Source organism: Passer domesticus, chromosome 6 (assembly GCF_036417665.1).
Source record: "Passer domesticus isolate bPasDom1 chromosome 6, bPasDom1.hap1, whole genome shotgun sequence".
Lineage (NCBI taxonomy): Eukaryota > Metazoa > Chordata > Aves > Passeriformes > Passeridae > Passer > Passer domesticus.
In genome coordinates this window covers 60,304,939-60,324,431 of record NC_087479.1, presented here as the reverse complement: position 1 = coordinate 60,324,431, position 19,493 = coordinate 60,304,939, and the positions used below count along the sequence as shown (strand labels likewise).

At 41.8% G+C, this 19,493-nt stretch overlaps 1 protein-coding gene across 2 annotated transcripts in view; it reads right to left on the bottom strand.

Annotated features, from left to right (window-relative positions):
- GALNT18 (polypeptide N-acetylgalactosaminyltransferase 18) overlaps window positions 1-13,635 on the bottom strand; it is a 209,243-nt gene extending 195,608 nt beyond the window's left edge. Inside the window, exons 1-2 of one of the 2 annotated variants that reach the window (XM_064426187.1) lie at window positions 13,337-13,635; window positions 12,927-13,192 (exon numbers count right to left, since the gene is read on the bottom strand). In XM_064426187.1, the coding sequence (XP_064282257.1) occupies window positions 12,927-13,161 (235 nt within the window). In that variant the 5' untranslated portion in view covers window positions 13,162-13,192; window positions 13,337-13,635. The remainder of the gene's footprint in view (window positions 1-12,926; window positions 13,193-13,336) is intronic. The other variant, XM_064426186.1, reaches the window with a different exon arrangement.
- Window positions 13,636-19,493: the final 5,858 nt, after the last annotated feature.

The window sequence follows — 19,493 nt, the reverse complement described above, 5'->3', positions numbered from 1 at the left end:
GAAAAGGTCACCATGCTCTGCACTGGGCCTCAAGCACATTCTGCCACGTGGCATTGCTGCAGTGCTTTAAACTATTTAAATTTTCAACCAAATTCTAATTGCTTGACTGCAACCTCCTTCGTATCTCTAGGCAATCCATTTCAGTTCATATTTTGGGTTTGGAGCTGCAAAGGCAAGCTAAAAAAAAACATTGCTAGACATGAGATGACTTGAAAACACATCCTGCTCAGTGCTGGGAAAAGGAATGTGGTTAAAACATCGTGCTCAGGTCTAAAGTATCAATAACAATAGTTACCTGTAGGAAAATTATGTTTCTCCACTTAAGAGGGGTGCAAGACTTCCCCTTAAAATACTGGAACTGCAAGATGGGAAATGTAAATACGTAAATTCCTTCAGGTTGGGCTTTCTACTCCCAGTGTTATTCCTGCTGCCTTATGTGACTTCATAAAATTGCATTTTTATTTTTTTAATCTAAAAGACAGAGCTAATCATTCCAATGAATGAAATAAACAGGATTTCTTGAGTTTATTTCAATAGCAGTGAAAAGGGTATCTTGTTTTGAATTGGCCCTTCTAGGTAAATTGCTTGAATAAATCCTTCTTGTTGGATGGTAATTAAATGAGCACAGGGAATTTTGACAGTTACAGGTGTCAAGAAGTTGGGAGAAAATAACATCTGTTCTCATCAAATAGCAGAAAGGCAAATTCAAAGTCACTCAATAAATGTGTAGCATAACCATTGAACAGAGAGCAAAACAGATGCATTAAAAGTATTTTTTTAAAGTAAAATTATGCTTTTTTCTTAGCTGAACGTAGCAAAGCTAAACTGCTACAACCTACGCTGTTGTTTAATCTTTTTTTTTTCCTGTCATCCCTCTCACTGTCACAAGCTGCCATTGTGGCTAAACCCCTCCCATTCTCTGCACCACGTCCCCAGTAAAAACAGGCAGACAGTGCCATGGCACTCACTGACACACCAGAACAGCCTGGCTCCCAGCTCTGCACAAGGCTGAAAAACAGACAGGCAGCACAGAACACACTGGTTAATATTTGCCATTGCTTGGAATTTGACACAGTATTTATGTCACTCCTATAATAATTACTTTATCTTTTATGCTAGTGAATACTTTGATTCTTCTTTCCCTTACCCATTTTCATCCTTCAGACACAGACCTTACATGGTGGTAAGAACAAAAGCAACTCCACAGATGTGAGGCAAGGAAGAGCCTCCCTCCATGAACCCAGTGTGCCTGTGGGTAATCCAGGGCAGAATTCTGGGGCAGAGAGGGGACAGAGAGAGCAAGTCCCTGCTTCTCATACTGCTCTGACAGATCATTCTGCTCCCTCCCCGCCCCACGGTGCCTCAGATCTGTGAACTACTGCAGCATGGCCACAGCAGCAATTTATGGGAGTCCAGCAGAGATAAGATTTGAGAGCAAGGACTTTGAGTGCCATCACACTGACTGAGAACTCAATCCAGGGGCTCTCTGTTACATTCTTTCTGTGGGAAGAATGCAGTCTTAAAAATAATTTAATATCTATCAATATCTTAAGGTTTTAAAGGTAAAGAAAAAAATCTCATGACAGAACAGTCATTCCCATGACTTCCATGTTCTCACTTTCAAATAAAAGCCTTGTATCTTTTTTTTTAGTAACAGAAAGGGTGTAAACATACAGTGCCTTCAGAGATGATTTTACTACTTAAAATTGATCTTAACCGGACAGTTAGAAATGATAATCCAATTGCTGAGAAGCAAATACCCAGAATTATCTTCCACTGAATCCGTGCCAGCACACTGAATAATTCCTTCTCTCTGTTCCTTCTATCCCTAAACAGATAAACAAAATTTTTAGGTAAGTTACATGGCATTCTTGCCTGGCAAAACCAGCCACAAAAGCCAGGTTAAATGCACAAGGTTTTTGTCTTAACCTGCCAAGAAACATTCCCTGTGGCTGACCCAACACTTCAAACACTCGGAGCTCTTGTTCCTGCAAGCATTCTATTCTGAACTTTAGAACAGCCACTCAGCCAAAAGCTGCTCACACAAGGATCTTTGTAAAAAACAGTGATCAGAAAAATCACTGGTGAGTAGAACTCAGCATAATCAAAAAAAAAAAAATCACTCTCCATGATCACCCCAGTTCTGTATTTACCACCTCACTATTTTAGCAAAACTTGGGGCATGGGGATTACTCTGTAACCTACACTTAACCCATGGAGTTAATGACTGCACTTAGGGTATTTATTTCCCTGCTGACAGGCACACACAGGGTGCCTTGGGCTGAGTGGCTGCTTATCCATCAATCCCTGGAAAAGGGAAACAGGTGGTGAACACAGAGCCACTTAGGACAGTGTTTGTAATTACACTTTTGCATCACATCTCCTCCTACCTCTCTGCTTTTTTGCCATCTCTCTCCCCACAGTGTGAAGACAATACTGGTATTTCACCAGGTATTGCAATCTTTTGCCAGATTATAAGAGAAGCTTTTGTTTTCCTCCTCATCTCAGAACACAAATAGAAACAGTCTTTGAAATATATTTAGACTAAGCTTTTTTTTTTAATGTTAATTTTCAGGAATGTTGCCAGTTCACTTTTAGCAGATGGTTTGCTATTTAATGTCTCTAGGCAGGCAGAAAAGCTTTAATCAATAGAATCAAAAGAAATGTTAAGAAATTACAAGCAATTTTACAAAATCAAAGGCATTTCCTACATATTGTCAAGCAGACAAAAATATATTGACAAGTTGTTACTGCAAGGAGCTGAGGAATGTTTCCCACATTACAACACTGAATTTCCTCCACGTGTTTTCAAATCTCCAGGTTTCCTCATAACAAGGAATTGTATCCTGTCATAAATTTAGAAATTCTCCAAGAGCAGCTTAATTAAGAAAAAAAGAATCCAGGGCTGAGCAATTAAAAACCTACCCTCAAGAGCTGGCAATGCCCACATAAAAAGCTTCACCTCTACTTCCTTCTTTGAACAAGAAATCAGTGCTGTGACTCCCCATTCCCTCTGGGGCCCAGTACTCCACCTGCATCTGCAGTCATCCAGGAAAAAAGGCAAAATGGGCAGGGATCAGCCCAGCCACCAGCTATGACTCAGTTACTGCAGACAGCACTGACAGCTGTCTGAGAACCTGATTCCAGCACTCTTCTGGCAATACTTCCATCCTCTGCAGGAGCCTACTCCTGCTGCTGCCACGCTCAGATATTTTGCAAACACACCCCCATGTGCTCTCACCCAGCTCTTGCTTTGGTGCTTGCACCACCATTCACAAACTCTTCCACGTAAGCCCCTGTCAGGCAACGGTGAAGCCCCTTCCTACCTTCCAGACAAGACATATGGACCCTTAGCTCAACCATATTTTTAGGGAGAGATATCATACAGAAAGTATTTTAGATATTTAGTATTTCCATATTCATTTGCATGCAAAATTTTGTCTCAGGACTTAAATGAGAGTAACAGAATCAGCACTGTGAAGGTGCTTTAAACAAATTTTATGTCTTTTTGTGTAAGAAAGACATAAGCTGTGCTGAAAATTCATGTGTGTTGATAGAATTGCACTTATAGGAAGTATAACAATGAACCAATGAGATTTAAATATTTCTATACCAAAAGCATTCCTGTTACAATGGGAGCAAGTGAGAATGATATGTACCCTAACATAAGTCTTCTGTTGTAATTTGTTACAGCTTTTTCTGGTCTTGCTGCTTTCAGTGCCTAAATTCACTGGCGATCTTGGCATTGTGTACAAGTTTACACATCCCTCTGGAACTTGGGTTTGGGTTTTTCTGTTGCTGGTTTGTTTGGTTTATGTCTAACAGCTTTACATTCATTTAAAATTTGCACAGCTTTACAGCCACGTGAAAACATAGCTAAACAGAAGCCTGAAATACCTCATTCTGTTACATCTAAGTTTAAAGATGTCATAATCCTTTATGGCTGACATCATGGTGTAAAGTCAGAGAGTTCTAACTCTGAAAAAGCAGGCTCAAAACAACAGCACACAATTATAATATTGGAGACCAATAGCATCACAATTTTGGTTCCAGGCCCAGTATTTTGCTTATGATAGTCTGGCTGTATGCCAAAAAAAAAAAAAAAAAATTCTTATTTCATTAAAGGTGATACACATGTTTTATAACAGCCATATAAACCAAAGCAAATAGATTTAAGTCTTCAATTTTTGAAGATTTGGGGTTAATTAACAAGCAAGTATTTGTAGAAATCTACTAGATGTGAAATTGGTTTTGAGAGCAGCAGGCAAGCAAAAGGCTTTCAGAAGAGAATCAAAAATGGTGCACTGCTTCTTTCTACTCCATGGAAACTCAGTACACCACTTTCAATAAAACCAGTGGAGAATCCAGAGTTTCCACTCAATAACTGCAATTTCATATCAACTAAAAAATTATGAAACATTCAGGTATTCTTGTGCAGCCTATCGCTTTTGCTGTACTTTTCTCCTCCTTGACCCTCCCTGTCCTCCAAACTGTTAAATGTGAACACATCTTCTAATCAGAAATTCCACAGAAATTACAGCATACTACTCCCACACCCTTCACTTGAGCAACTTAAAATATTCTTGTTAGCACAAGTGGAAGAGGGAAAGGCTGGCATAAGATGATCATTCGATATACAGCTGGTAAAATTACAAATACCTCAGAGAAAGACAAATACACAGAACAAGACACATACACAGAACAAAGTTATTTTTAAAATGGTTCTGTGCCCAGTTCTGCAAGCCCTTTTTACTCTGTGCACAGAGAAATCCCAGAAGATGTTTTCTCCAATCATAATTTCAATGCAATGATAATCCTGTAATGGATGAGTACAGGCTCACGGAGTCTGCAGTGCTTGCAAAGTTTTTCTGACAAGTTTTACTTTTACCTCCAGCATGCCAAATCTTCTTGCAAAGCCTCTGGCAAGTCATGACTTGATACAAAAAGAAAAGCTTCAAAGCAATTGGAATCCACCATGAAAGCAGGGACAGGTAATTCTCTGCATTAGTTGGATGACTCGTGAAAGAGATCTTTAGCTAGATTCAGATTATATATGATCAAGTACAGTCTAAAAATCTGTATTATCTCCCTAAAATGAAGGCTGGAATGATCATTTATCTATGAAGAAAAAAACCCACAGAAACACTATCTTTTTCTTATACTCTTCAGAAAGCTGCTTATAGAAATCCTATTTTCTCAGAGATCACCTGTGACAGCTCTAATAAAAGGAAAATTCAAACATTCACATTTAAAATATGGGGCTTGATTTAGGAGATAGGAAATGTCAAAACCAAAACCGCAACAGGATTTCCATACCCCTACTGACATTACTAACACAAGATCACTGAGCTCCTGAATTTTCAGCATACAAGCAGAGATTTAGGCAGTCGTGTGGTATTTAAAATGGGCTAATTAAAACCTGCATGTTGGGAGAGCTATCTAAGCTCATACTTCAGGGTTGATGTCAGCCTCAAATTTATGTCTCTGGACAACAGATGTGGCTACTGCAGCACACCTCAACATCTGGCTACTGCAGCACTCACACACTCCCTGGCCTCTTCCTGGGGGAAGAAGGAACCTTGTGTCTGATTCTTCTGAGCAACTCCAGCAGTCAAATCTGCCACCAACAGTCTGTAAAAGTGGGGCCACAGCAGCTCTCTCTATCCCCCTCATCTGCCCTGCTCCTGCAGACCTTATCCATAGGGATGAAGGCTCCGAGTCAGGGCTTCCACAACACATTCATATGGCACTGAGCAGAGAACAGATGGGATTCCTGCCAGCTGCCACAGCGTTGTTGTCATAGAAATAATACATTTTTAAAAGCTCATGTGTTTAAAACACAACTGAAGCAGCAAATATAACAAGAATCCCTCACAGACTTGAAAAGAGACGTTGGCATTTTAAAGACAGAGAACTTCAAAGTAGCAGCTTGGATCTTCTATCTTTGTATTCTAAAACAGAAATCAGAATATTCTCATTTGCTAATTTTCAAAGCCAAGCAAAGGAGATGCTGGAGAACTGTAATAACAATCAGGGTTTCAGCTCCTGAACATCCCTGCCTTTCCCTCAGAAAACTGAGGATATCATGTTAAAAACAGAATCTTAAGTACAAAACACCAGTTGAGCAGAGAAAAACTGTGTAGAAAACAGAAACAAAATGTTGTTTCACAGAGAATACATTTGCATTGCGCAAACATAGAATAGATTTAGGTATACATAAGAGTACAATGAAGTCAAAGCATTAAGCTTCATGTACCTGAGAATTTCAGTGTCTATGCAGAGTATCTGTCCACACTAATCCAACAGGTTGTTAGTGAGCCATTTATCAAGTTCCTAAAAGGAAGGAGCCCAGAAGTTTCTAAAGAGGCTGTAGAGCTAGCACTGCAAGGCCAAGGGCAGCACAGAAAGATACTTCTGGAGACAGTTAAATGGAAAATAATATAGCAGATCAATAAAAAGGGATTTGCCTCAGAGGAATGAAGTTAGTTTTCACAATATGAAGTTAGTTGTCACTTTTGCATTGGTCAGAAATTAAACGTCATTAATTTTGTTAATTGTGGGCCAGTAAATCACCTCACTGCTCTGGACTCAGGGACAATCCCAAGACACCGCAGAGCCCAGTCTCCAATGTCCAGGCCAAGTGTGGATGACAACATAATCTTATGGCTGCATGTAATGAGGACAGCCATTAACCAGAGACAGAGGATTCATGTCCCATTGTGTCCCTTTTTGCATTCCGTAATGTATAAACAGCTGATAATCAAGTTCCTGGGCTGTTCCAAAGACAGAAAAGGACCCTCAAGAGGCAGCTAAGCCATCTTCAAACTGCCACCGCTGTCTCAAGATTTGAGCCCAATATTTGCTTTTTTAAATCACCATAGATTTTCTTTACACATCATGTCTAACATTCAGATAGATAACAGCAGCACTCCCCACACTTATGTACACTTTTACAGTGTAACATTGATGACAAGACCTTTCTGTTGAAGGCAGCATTAAAGTAAACTGCTTCTGTGTCTTGTCACAGGCAGGAGAGCAATGTTAGGTGGAGACAGGCAAAAACTACCGTATGTGATGCCAGAGAGAGCGAGAGTCCAGCACCAAGCTGATCTCACACATTACACACAATTCCCAGCAGCTGGCTGTACGTCTTGCTTTATGCTTCTTTTCAGATGTATTTACCTCTGCTTTGGTCATACAGCTAAAATCACTCATTAGTACTGAAGTGAGCATAACAAGCTGGCAGGAAAGACCTCAGCTGGAACCCCTGCACAGCTGCAGGCTGCTCGTGCCAACCTGAGCAACACAGCCCAAAGTGACACCAGAGTGGCACAAATGAAGCACTGAGCGCAGAACCTGAAGCAGAACAGCTCTCTCCATCCCTGCTCAGCCCATACATCCTCTGCTCAAACACTGCACTAAAAACCCCCTCCTTCCACAAAGGCTGTGCCACCATGCAGAGATAACAAATGTCAACAAAAATGATGTTTTTCAGAGAAAAAGGCAAACTTTTCTAGCTAAGCAGTGAGGGAATTTTTGGAGGGCATGGAAGTCACAGCTCTGCTCCTGATTAATTTTTTAACCTTCTGTTGAAGACTTCATTCATGTGAACTACAGAAATTGTCATGATTGAAAGAAACAGAATCCAGGTCAATTCCCTTCCCAACTACAAAGCTATCATTCACTCTTACTCTGTGGCCAAATAAAACTTTCCTTGTTTATGTCAAAAGAAACAATCTCAAATCTGCCATGCCATTCCATAAACCTGAAGAAACAGAGCAATCTAGAAGACAATCAGGAAAATGGAAAATAAATTTTAAAAAATAAACCTTATTCTGAAGAAAATAATCATTCAATATCCAGCAATGAAATCCAGTTACTTTAATAAGGCCAAACTCCTCAGTTTTGCCCACTGCATCGAGTGACATAAATCCTCAGTGGAAGGACTGGCAAAAATATAATTAGAAGGGAGCTAAAGATATTCAAAGCACAAAAAAGTTAATTTTAATAATAGTAATAATTATCTAGGTGTAGTCAACAGAATCAACAACATTAAGTTTTCAATAGCTTGTTCTTGAAATACCTACATTTCCAGTGTTGCTTGAAAATTTACAGCAAATTAAGTCTTCCAGTTGAAATAACTATATTAAGGTTTCTTTAGTGTGCTCATCCCTAAGCATGGAAGAACATGAAAGTTAAATCCCAATTAATCTGCACTGACATGCAGCCATCTAGAATGACTTGAGAAGTCACAGTCTAAAGACGAAAAATAATGGGATTAATCCTGTCTCACTTGCATATGCAAGCAGTTGCTTCCATTGCAATTAACTGCATTGGGACAGCAGATCTCTGTGCCTGTAGAGAGACAGGGAATACAGAGCCCTCTGCAGTGGAGCAAGAGCTGAGTGTTCCCAGGGCTGCTGCCTGGTGCTCATTTGTTTCTTAGTAGAATAAATATGCTGCAACGAGTGATAAACATGCCTAATTGCTTTTGAGCTTGAGGGAAATAAACTGAGGGGATTTAGCCATTAATTATTCCCAAAAGGGAAGTACCTCAGGAGTAACAGGCATGGTGGAATGGCCATTTGAATCCTGGTGAGCTGACTTTATGGAACCCAGCTAGAGTCAGTTAGCCAGGCTGCAAAAGACAGAGGACATCCTTCTTTGCGTTTGAGGTCAAGAAATAAAGGGTAGATAAGAAACACGACCTTTACTTACTCAAATTTTTCCCAGGCTAAAATTAAGAATATGGGTTGACCTAGTTCCCAAGCTCAAAAATATTCCGTTTCTGAGAGCAAATCATTTCACCCTCACACCTGACACGGGGACTGAGCGAATCACACTCTGGAGACCTCTCCCTCGCCCAGCTGACCACAGACGGTGATCAGATATCCAACTGTGGGATAGCTAATATTAGCTCAAGAAAATCCACACAGCAAATCATTCTAAGCAGCAGAATGAAAGATAATGTAAACAGCTCTTGTCTTACAAATTTTCCCAAGTCCACACAGTGCCTGATATTCCACTGATAACAGATGCAGCAGCTTGCAAGGATGGAGGACCAAAGTCCTACTAGGACACAGATGTCTCAGTAACCATCCATTAACCTTAACTAAAAAATTCAGCTAGTCCAGAAATGAACTGTAACTGTTAAGTAAATCTGTTTAGGTCCAAGGGATTGGGAGGAAGAATGGGTGAGGGCAAGGAAGCAAGTTCATGTCATAGACTTCACAGTCTATAATCTTTTAAGATAATTTCACAACAAAAACATCAGCTAATTTAAACTAGGAAGGCTGAAAAATACTAAAATGGCATTGAGTAATAAGACAGGCAGGATGATGTGCAGTGGTGTTTTGAGTGATATGGTTTTAATCATAGTTTAGTTTTTCCAAGGAAAATTAAACTATGAACTATGATGGCCTAAAGTGAGGCTGCAGAAAACAACACATTTCTCCCTTCTGGCTGATGTTTTTCACTTTGTCACTGATACAAACTAAGTATCAGATTAAGAGCAGCCTGCCCACTCCCCTGATCTTCCAGCTGCACATACAACTTCGGGCGAGTTTTTGGTGTCAGAGCCAATGCATCATGCATTATTAAGATGAAGGATATGTTGTGATCTGTCTGAAGCACTCTCATATTGATTTTAATAACCTGAGAGTGTCTGGAGTTCCTTTAACCACTTTGGTGTTTGTGAACTCACAGAACACAGTTTTTCTACCCCATTTAACACTTGTTAACCTCAGCCCTCTAAAGTATACTTTCTGGGAATAAAGCTTAGTGCTACTACACAGTCCGTGTGCCACACACCTCTGTCAGGCATGAAAAGGGCTGCATTTTGCACCAAGCTACCCATCTGGTCCTTTACTCAGCTTCTTTCAAATACGTAAACACATACACACAATTAATCTCGACAAGGACACCATCCTGTTTGCAACCTCCAAAGGAGGTGGGAACTCAAAGTTTCTCTCAGTGGGCTGCCTGCTAGCATGGAGCATATGCCTCCTACTGAAGATCTGGGCTGGGGTGGGGGGGAAGAATCTCCTTGGTACTGGTTGTGGAGCATTCAGATGTAATTAACAACACAACCCCACAACACACCGCCACAGAAAATCCTGCAGGTCTCACTATCACTGCAAAAAGGTGAAGTCACTTGACCAAAAGCATCTTGTGAGCCGTGTCTGGCCACAAGCCAGGAACTCAGGATTCCCAGGTTTCAGTGAGATCAAGTTTCAGCATCGAGCTTTAGCTCCACAAGTTTCTTCTTTCTGTGGCCTGGGATTTCCCTGTCCATACTGTTCTTTCCAAACACAAGGCATACCAGCTTGGTTTCCTTCTGAACCTCTCTTATCTGGAAATCTCTTTTCAATCTGATACTTTTCATGACATGAAAATGTCTTTTTAAAATACATACTTTAAAAAGGGTTTTATATGAAGGCATATCTTATTTCTTCTCGTTTCCAGGACACTTGATAAAGTATTACAAGATTGCAATTTATATGCTAAAGGAATTCCCAGATGGCATCTAATCAAACAATCAGAAAGCAAATTAAAATGAAATATTAGCGTAACCCCGTGTGTAAAATGCAGCTAAAACTCTCTGGCATTTGCAGGATATCCTATGGAATGTAATTCTATTACCTGTGCTAACTTCATTCCTGCTCAGCATTGCAGAACATCTGAGCTATTGAGAACTCTGTCCAACACAAAAAAGAAGTGGTCCAAGGAAAAGTTTAATAGCAAACTACTGATAACCCTTATAATCATGTCAAGAACCATTACAGTAGCTGGTTTACTCAATTTCTGGCAACAACTCTCAAACATATAATTTCTTAAAGCTGGCCTTCAAGTTCAACTCAAACCCAGTGAAGCTTGGGATATTTCTTTCAATAACTTCAGTGAGTTTTGCACCATCACCTAGAATTCACAGTATCTCACAGTTCTAAACAAAATCTGATTAAAGTAACACCCTATTCTGCAGTATCTGCCACAGGAATTCCTGTGAGAACCCCAGTTATAACTATTTGGCAAATAAAATTACAGAAAATCCACTTTAAGTTAAGGATCTGTGATTTTTATTTTATGCATTTATTTATCTTAAAGACTAAGTACTTTCAAAAAGCCATGAGAAGCTTGTAAGGCTTTTATTTTAATGCCCTAATATTTTAGTACTTACCACCAAACTGTTCACTTAGTTAATTTTGAAAGACCCTCTTCAACTTCAAAAGAAGCATTATTTGAGGAAAAAAACATCTGGCGTGGATTATGGATAGTCACCAAAAAAAAAAGGTTATGCTCTAATCCATGCTATACTCTCCCCTGATTTAAGTGAACCTTTCTCTACTACTCTGAGAACTAGTGACCAAAGGCACCAATATGGTTAGTTTCCTTGAAAACAGTTTGTTCGTTTCCTTGAAAATAAACAAGGCTATTTGAGTTTCACACCAACAAGCCTGAAGGAGTTATGCTCCAGCCTCATAAGGGAAGTAGATTAACTTTGTGTATCTCGCTCTTAGCCAGAGCCTTTTGGAAAATCCCTGCCTTCATATATGCTTCCACAGTGCACTCCACTGGCACACAGACAAGAATACATTTGCTTTTAAAAATCCATTTCAGGAATCAAGAACAACTTAAGGACTGTATGATAGAACTTAAAACTTGAGGAAGCTGCTATAACCCATTCTCCAGAGAAGAAAGGGGCAACAAAATATAAAAAGCAGCATTTTACTCATTTGAGTAAGATGACAAGACTATCTGAGAAATGAGTGCATATACAAAATGAATGATGATACACCATATTTAGAAAGATATTAACACAAGTCAGAGCAAAGTTGCTAGGCTTTAATAGCACTACAAAGTTATGTATATTGACAAGCAAGGAAGCTTGTCAGTATGGGGCTACCTAGGTAGGGCTACATATGGGGCTACCTAACCTGCTCGCTCCATTTGCTTCATATTCCCAGAAGACCAGTTGGTCAAGCTGCTTGGAAGTGAGCAAGATTTTTTGCACTGGTGATAGGTATCCTTTATCACATGGTCTACTCTTCTTCTTCAGGTTTAGGAGACACTAGAACTGGGGTTTGAGTATTTGGTGGAGGTTATGCAGAAGTAGAGAAAGATGGTTTCTCCAGATTTTGTACAGGTTCTCACCTACCCCCAAGCCTCCTTACCATCCACTTCACTTGGCAGGCTGAGGGAGGGATGGTATGATGCCATGGAGATGATGAAAGTGTAAAGGAAGACACTAAAAATCCCCCAGTAAAGCATAAGTCATGTAAAATCCCAAACTCACAGGAAATCATCATATTCTCTCCCAGTGCCTCCCCACTTCAACCCTTCTCCCAGGGCACCCATTAAAAGGCGATCAAATTAAAAGGCATTACATAAAGAGAGATCTCTCCAGTTATAATCCCAAGAGGCTCCTGGCACTACAGCGGCACTAAGGGAAAACCTTCATCATCCCAAAGAACACAGAGACTCAGCACGGATTAGCAGAGTCAGGCTTAAAGGCTGAGGAGAACAAGAATTCCACTAGCAGCAAACCATTTTGAAAAAATAACAAATAGGAATTTAAAAAATAAATAAATAAAAAAAAAAATTAAAAAACCAGCAAGATGGGAAGCAGGTCCGAGCCCTCCCCGCGGACTCGGGGAATGCAAGGCAGGGAGCTGAGGCTCGCTGCAGCCCCGGGCCGAGCCCCGCGGGCGGGGGCGGCTCCCGCAGGCCCCCGGCGGGGCTCCGGGAGGGCTCCTCCGGCGCTGCCGCACGCTCCGCGCAGCCCCGGCTCTTCCGGGCTGCCGTGGCTCCGCCGATCGCGACAGACGCGACAGACACACACACAGCACACACACTGCGGGAGGGGATGGAGCTGCACACGGCGGGCGGAGAGGGGAGAGGAGGGCGAGCAAGCGGGGCTGAGGTGGTACCTTGGATGTGCTGCTTGATGACATTTTCCAAATGGTCCAGCCTTTCTATAATCCTTAAAGTGTCCCCTTTGTCTTCCTCTAACTTTTTTTCTGAGATCGGCTCCTGCACTTTCACATAAACACTGGCAATGTAGTTGGTGACCCAGCCCACGTACAGCAGGCAGACGATGTTAGTCATTCCACTCAAAATCACGCAAGTGGACACTAAAGTTTTGGTTTTCCTGGTGCACACCATCCTGAGATCCCTCCATATAGCTCCACAAATCCTGTGATCCAGAAAACAAAAATAAGCTGCGATGAATATAAATCCTTTTCTCCCCCTTTCCCCGAAACGGAGACCACTCGGAAGTCAGTAAATTTCCATGCAAAAAGTTCTCTAATCCACAGAATAAAAAATACTTGTCGCCTACCTAGAAGGAGAAGTGGGGGCGGGGAGGGCTGAGAATTACAATCCTGGCTGTGAGCACATGAAAATCGCTGAAAGTTTGCGATGGCAGTGCCGACAGCAGACAGCGAGGCGTGCCAGCCGCCCGCTGCCCTCAGGCACCGCCCCCCGCCCCGGGCATCACGGACGCGGGCAGCCCAGCGCCCGAGCCTGGCAAACTTTGTTCCCCCCGACGCCGCTTCCCATCGCGACCGGCCTCGGCGGAGCCCCGGCGCTGGGAGCAGGCTGCCGGGGAGCGGGGCTCGCCCGGGACTGACAGCGCCCGGCTCCAATGGCAGCGGCGCGGCGCGGGGGCGCGGGGCGGGGACGCGGCGGGACCCACCTGCTCCTCGCTCCGCACCCAGCGGCGCCGGGCCCGGCCGGGCGCCTCCCTCCCTGCCCGCCTCTCTCCCTCCCTGCCGTGCCCGGGGCTGGCTGCGAAGGATTTCCAGCCTGGAAAAACAGAGGCGGCAGCCGCCGGTGCCGTGCGCTGCGCGGCGGGGCTGCGAGAGCAGCGGTGCCGCCGCTCGCACCCAGAGGCGTCCATTTGCCCGAGGGGTGAAACCGGAGACGTGCCTTGGGCTCAGCGGAGCTCTGGGCTCCCAGCGACCACCCACCACTGCGATGTGTTCGGCTTTGAGCCTCTTGGCGTGCCCGCTCCCCGCCGAGGTTGGACTGGGAATACCGAATGGTTGCTCGCATCCGCAGCGGCGAGCCCCGTATCCAGCCGTTCATCGCCTCCCCCACCTCCATAGGGATACGCTCCATCCGAGAACATCCAGAATTAGTTCAGTATCAGGGCCAGGAGCAGTAACTCACAATTTAGTTCAGCATACCCGCGCTGCTTTCCTCTCTTCAGCTCACATTTTACATTATTTTTGAAAACACATTAAAAAGGCAAATTCCTCTCAATATGAAATCTCACGGATTTGAGAGAAGGCACATGATGAATCTTTTCCATTCCTATTAAATAGGGACTTTTGTACTGTATGAGATCATTTTCTTTTGATAGTTTCAAGACAGAAATGTAACCAGCATATCCAGTATTAGAAACAGTGAGGCATGTGTTAATTAACATTCTAAAATTATTTTAAATACTTATCCAATGAAAGCAAGAGTATCAAATGTTGTGGATTGACTGCACTCCAGAACTGATCATGCCACCAGGTTTGCCCTGGTGCTTACTTCTCTGAAGCATAAACATGTGAGTGTTCAAACCCTCCAACATCTCCAATGTACATAGCAACATCTTAAGAGAAGCAGAAGCAGATGATTTGTCCTAGATCTTCGGGTTGTTATTTTTTAATTAATTGCAAGCAAGACCCAGTGTTGAAGAGAGAAGGCCGGCAACTGTCCTGCCAAAAGGCAGAATGAATTCTTCCTTTCCATCAGTTGGTACTCCATAGAAACAGTAAAAATGAAAAGTACACAGACACATACAAACCAACACCAACAGAAGCTGCAGTCGACTCTGCCAAAAAAGCTGAAAAAACAAACTGCCCGCTCAGTCTTTTGAGCCTCTCTGGAAACTAACTGAAATTTTGGCCAGTTTAAAAGTACTTCCCCTGTGGTAATACTAGAAGAGATGAGCCCAACAAAACTCCCTTAGAAATTAGAATATATTACACAAGGTATTTGAATGAGAAAACAATATTTACATTTTAAGAAAAAATATTTTCAGTAATACAGGGAAGTTTACTGGACAAAGCCGTCAATGAACAAGTTCAAGCTTTGTAAAAGACAAAACACTGACAGAATATATTAGAACAGTTCCACCCTGTAAGTCAGTTAATTCACCTGGTCTGCAATAAATGTTTGTCTACACCATCATTTATTTTCCTATTTCCTATCTTTGTGTAACACTTCAGTGTTACAGCTTTGCTTCTAGTAGCAACTGAGTGCTATGGCTGAAGCCTTTAATAATAGTGTTACCTAGACTTCCTTTTATCTTTGTAAACCCTGCCTGCAGTCACAAACTACAAATTCTTCAGCAATTTAGGCAGAATCCAGGACTTAGCCTGGGACTTCTCAATTTAAAGCACAATTTATCAGAAATCAGTCCAGGTAAGGGATGAGTAACAAGCATTAATAAGTCATAATTACGATGGAAATGTATAAAAAACTAATCACTAACTGCTTTTATAAACAAATATGAACAGTACTTGTTACTAATGACTGTAAGCACATCCATAAGTGATACAAGCATTTGGAAAAAGATGGATAATGTGTCTCACAGCCTTAATAGGTCGCTTATAACAGCAGATAATTGATTAACCTACAGTAACTATTAATAGATCATTAGCCTTTTGTTCCCATCAGCTCTCTGATCATGTTTAAAATATGTTTTCATTTATAACCACATTCTCCTACTGCCAAAGCTGCACTCCTGTCTCTTAACTTAAGCCTTGATTTTACTGAAGCTACTCTTAGAACTGACTTCATAGCAAGACCTCCAGATGCTTTGATACAAAAAAAAAAAAAAAAAAAAAAAGCCACGAAAAAAACCCACTTGCTTTCATTCCTCTGGTAATAATATTCTAGTGAGGTCTCTTTAAAAGTCTTCTTTTATGGGTTTATACAAAGTTGGAGGTATCTAAGTGTATGCCATTTAGAAATTGGTTGGTTTTATAATTTTGATTTATTGTTTAGTATTACAATCCAGATGAGACCCCTTAGTGTGACACATTACATAAATACATAAGCAGTCCACTTTAATAATTTAATGGGAACAAAAACAGGAAAAGGAACAATAGGAGAATAGAAATGCTGCCAGCCTCACATTATAGTCAGGGAGAAAATTAGGTGGTAAAACCTTGAAATATTTCTTTTTTGAACATTTAAATTATAGGAGAACACAAAGTCTATGAAATATTTTCGCTTAAATGAAAGTGGTGTTTTCTGCTTCAGGTATTTAAGCTTGAGGCAGTACAATCTACTGCGCAGGTTATTAAAATATGTGTCTTGATTTTATCCTTGTCCTGATACTGCTGTGCTATGTCATGCCATGCAAATTATTTCACATAAGTATTTCGCATTTCTTAAAACAGGTATGTATTACAGGCTTTAATGCAGATTTCCCCCAACTACACTGCTGTAATAGGGCACCATTTCAAACGGTGCTTAGCAAATATTTACCTCACAATCTAGTAAATAATGCAAGATAAGTGGCAGCTGTAAAGTGACCTACAGGTAATTCAGTTAGTATTTCTTACTTATCATTACAGTTCATGGAAGTGAAATGTTTAAGAACTGTATTTTTATTGCAGCATCTTGATGCAAGATAAAACATTTTTACATGTAAGATGGTGCTTGAAACATCACAACCAAAAATACTTAATCCATTTTAGAAGAACAAGTTTCTTACACCTCGTTAGAAATCAGTGGAAAAGCTTAACTTTTAAACTTTATTTTTATCACATTCTATTCAGATTCTTAGCCGAAATCCTATTAGTTTGTGGAGATACAATCTTCATTATTATCTAGTCTGAGGAGATTTTCTTCTATTATTTCTTCCCTCTCACCCATGATTATCACATCTTTTGTTTAGAAAGGTGATAAAAAATTCCAAAGACACTCACTAAGCAACACAGCATTTTTCATTGTGGAGAGAGATGACTAAATAAATGTAGGAAAGTCTGAATTACCCTGAGAAGGTAATTTTTTTAGAAGCTCTGATGTCTGAGCCTGCACACACAAATCAAGACCTGTACATCTCAAGCAGAGATTACCCCTTCTGCAGATGAGCTCTTCCCAACAATTAAAAATATGAAACTGGGGTTTTAGCTCCTCAGAAAGGCAGCTTTCTCTATTTTGAAGGTAAAGGCCAGGTGTTCAGGCCCCAAGGAAGTGATCTGATGATCTCTGGAATCTATTGTCCCTAGTCATCACTAACACTAATTTTAAACCTATCTTAAACTTCTATTAAACCATAAAAAGACATATTCAGGAATTGCAAAGATGCCTTTGCATTTTCTGGAGCTGGGTTTTGGAGTAAGGGATTTGGTAAGTGGATGTTGTAATATAATGAATAGGAACTGAGTGCAAAAAAAAAAAAAAAGAAAGGAAAAAATTAGGAAAAAAGCTGAATGAATGAAAAGTAAGATGAAGGAAGACAAGAGAAAAAACAAAAACTACTTTTCCTTGTTATGCTGGGACACATTCTCATCATTCTTACTCCTCTGACATTTTTTCTTTGTCTCTCTCTTGCCTTCTTTGGGTCCATATCTGCTCTGTCCCTTTACTATTATTCCCTGTCACCTTCTCCATTCCTCATTTAAAAATCACCACATTTACATTTACACTAGTTCTGTTACACATCACCCTTTGTAACATTTTTAACAATCAGCAGTTCATTTAGGTCACACAGGACTCCTTATTTTTCATTGCTTTGCAAAGACTGCTCAGCAAAGCACCGACTGCAGTGAAACTCAGCTCCACATGGCCACTGCAGTCTCCCAAGGAGAGTGAATTAGTGTTGAGCACAGAGACATGCAATGGCATTCACATAACAAACAACCGTAAGTCACAGGAGCACTGAGGTTGGAAAATACCTCCGAGATTGTCCATTCCAGTCTTTGAACAGCTCCATGTCCACGTGGCCATAGCACCAAGTGCCATGTCCAGCTCTTTCTTGAACACCTGCAGGGAAAAGGATTCCATCATGTCCCTGGGCAACCCTTTCCAATGCTTAACAATCCCTTCTGTGAAGAAATTCCTGCTGCTGTCCAAGCTGAACCTCCCCTGGTGCAGCTTGAGGCCGTGTCCTCTCATCCTGTCACTGGCTGCCTGGGAGGAGAGGCCGATCCCCACCTGGCTCCAGCCTCCTGTCAGGCATTCTAGAGAGTGGTGAGGTCTCCCTGAGCCTCCTTTTCTCCAGGCTGAGCACCCCCAGCTCCCTCAACTGCTTCTGACAGGGCTTTTACCCTCCAGACCCTCCCAGCTCCACTGCCCTTCTCTGGATCCACTCCAGCCCCTCAATGTCCTTGTGGAACTGAGGGACCCAGAACTGGACACAGCACTGGAGGTGTGGGCTCACCAGTGCCCAGTGCAGGGGGACAGCCACTGCCCTGCCCCTGCTGGCCACACTACTGCTGATACAGGCCAGGGTGTCACTCTCCACCTGGGCACACTCTGGCTCATTTTCAGCAGTTCCTGACCAGCACCCCCAGGTCCTTTTCCATTGGGCTCTTCTCAGCCCTTCTCCCCCAGCCTGTAGCAGTGCATGGGGTTGTTGTGACCCAAGGACGGGACCTGGTGCTTGGACTTGTTGAATCTCACACCATTGGCCTCAGGGCATCCCTCCAGCCTGCCCAGATCCCTGTGCAGGGCCTTCCTCCCTCCAGCAGATCAACACTCCCCCCCAATTTAGTGTCATCCACAAATTTACTGAGGGAGCCCTCAATGCTCATGACTGGATCATCAATAAAAATATTAAACAGGACTGACCCCAACACTGAACCCTGGGGAACCCCACTGGTGACTGTCCTCAGCTGGATGTGCCACCACGCACCGGCACTCTCTGGACCTGTCTGTCCAGATAATTCTTAACCCAGCCAAGAGTGCACCTGTCCAAGCCATGGGCTGCATCATTTCAAAACCATGCACTGAGCACTGAAAGGAAAAAATTTAACATAACAGAAGATACAGAAACAAGACAGTGCTGACACTGTTTCAAGGGGAAAACTGAACTGTGTCCTACCTTCTGGACTGAGCTGCCAACTGCACATTAAGCAATGAGAAAACACCAAGAGCTGGGGACATGGGTGTGTGTTGTCTTCTCCGTCACCAGATTCATGGCTTAGAATGCATTTTCCATGTCCCTGATACTGCTGCTCTAAAATTTATGTCTGCATTTTCTGTTTTAAGGTGGCATTTTCCATTCTCAGTGTTTGCCAAGTTTATCTTGTCCATTTGTCTTTCCAAAATGTTTTTCTATCAAAACCATCAAAAATCACTTCATACTGTAATTGATCTCGCCTATGCTGCTGTATTAACTATTTTTTTACGCTGGTGTGATTTATTTTTTTTTCAGGCAGCATTACACTCTACTGTTTTTTTGCCTCAAAATTATCAGTTAATCCATCTCAAGTGACTCATGTGTGACCAGCAATTCACCAGCAGGAGTAAAAGATGCAACATATGGT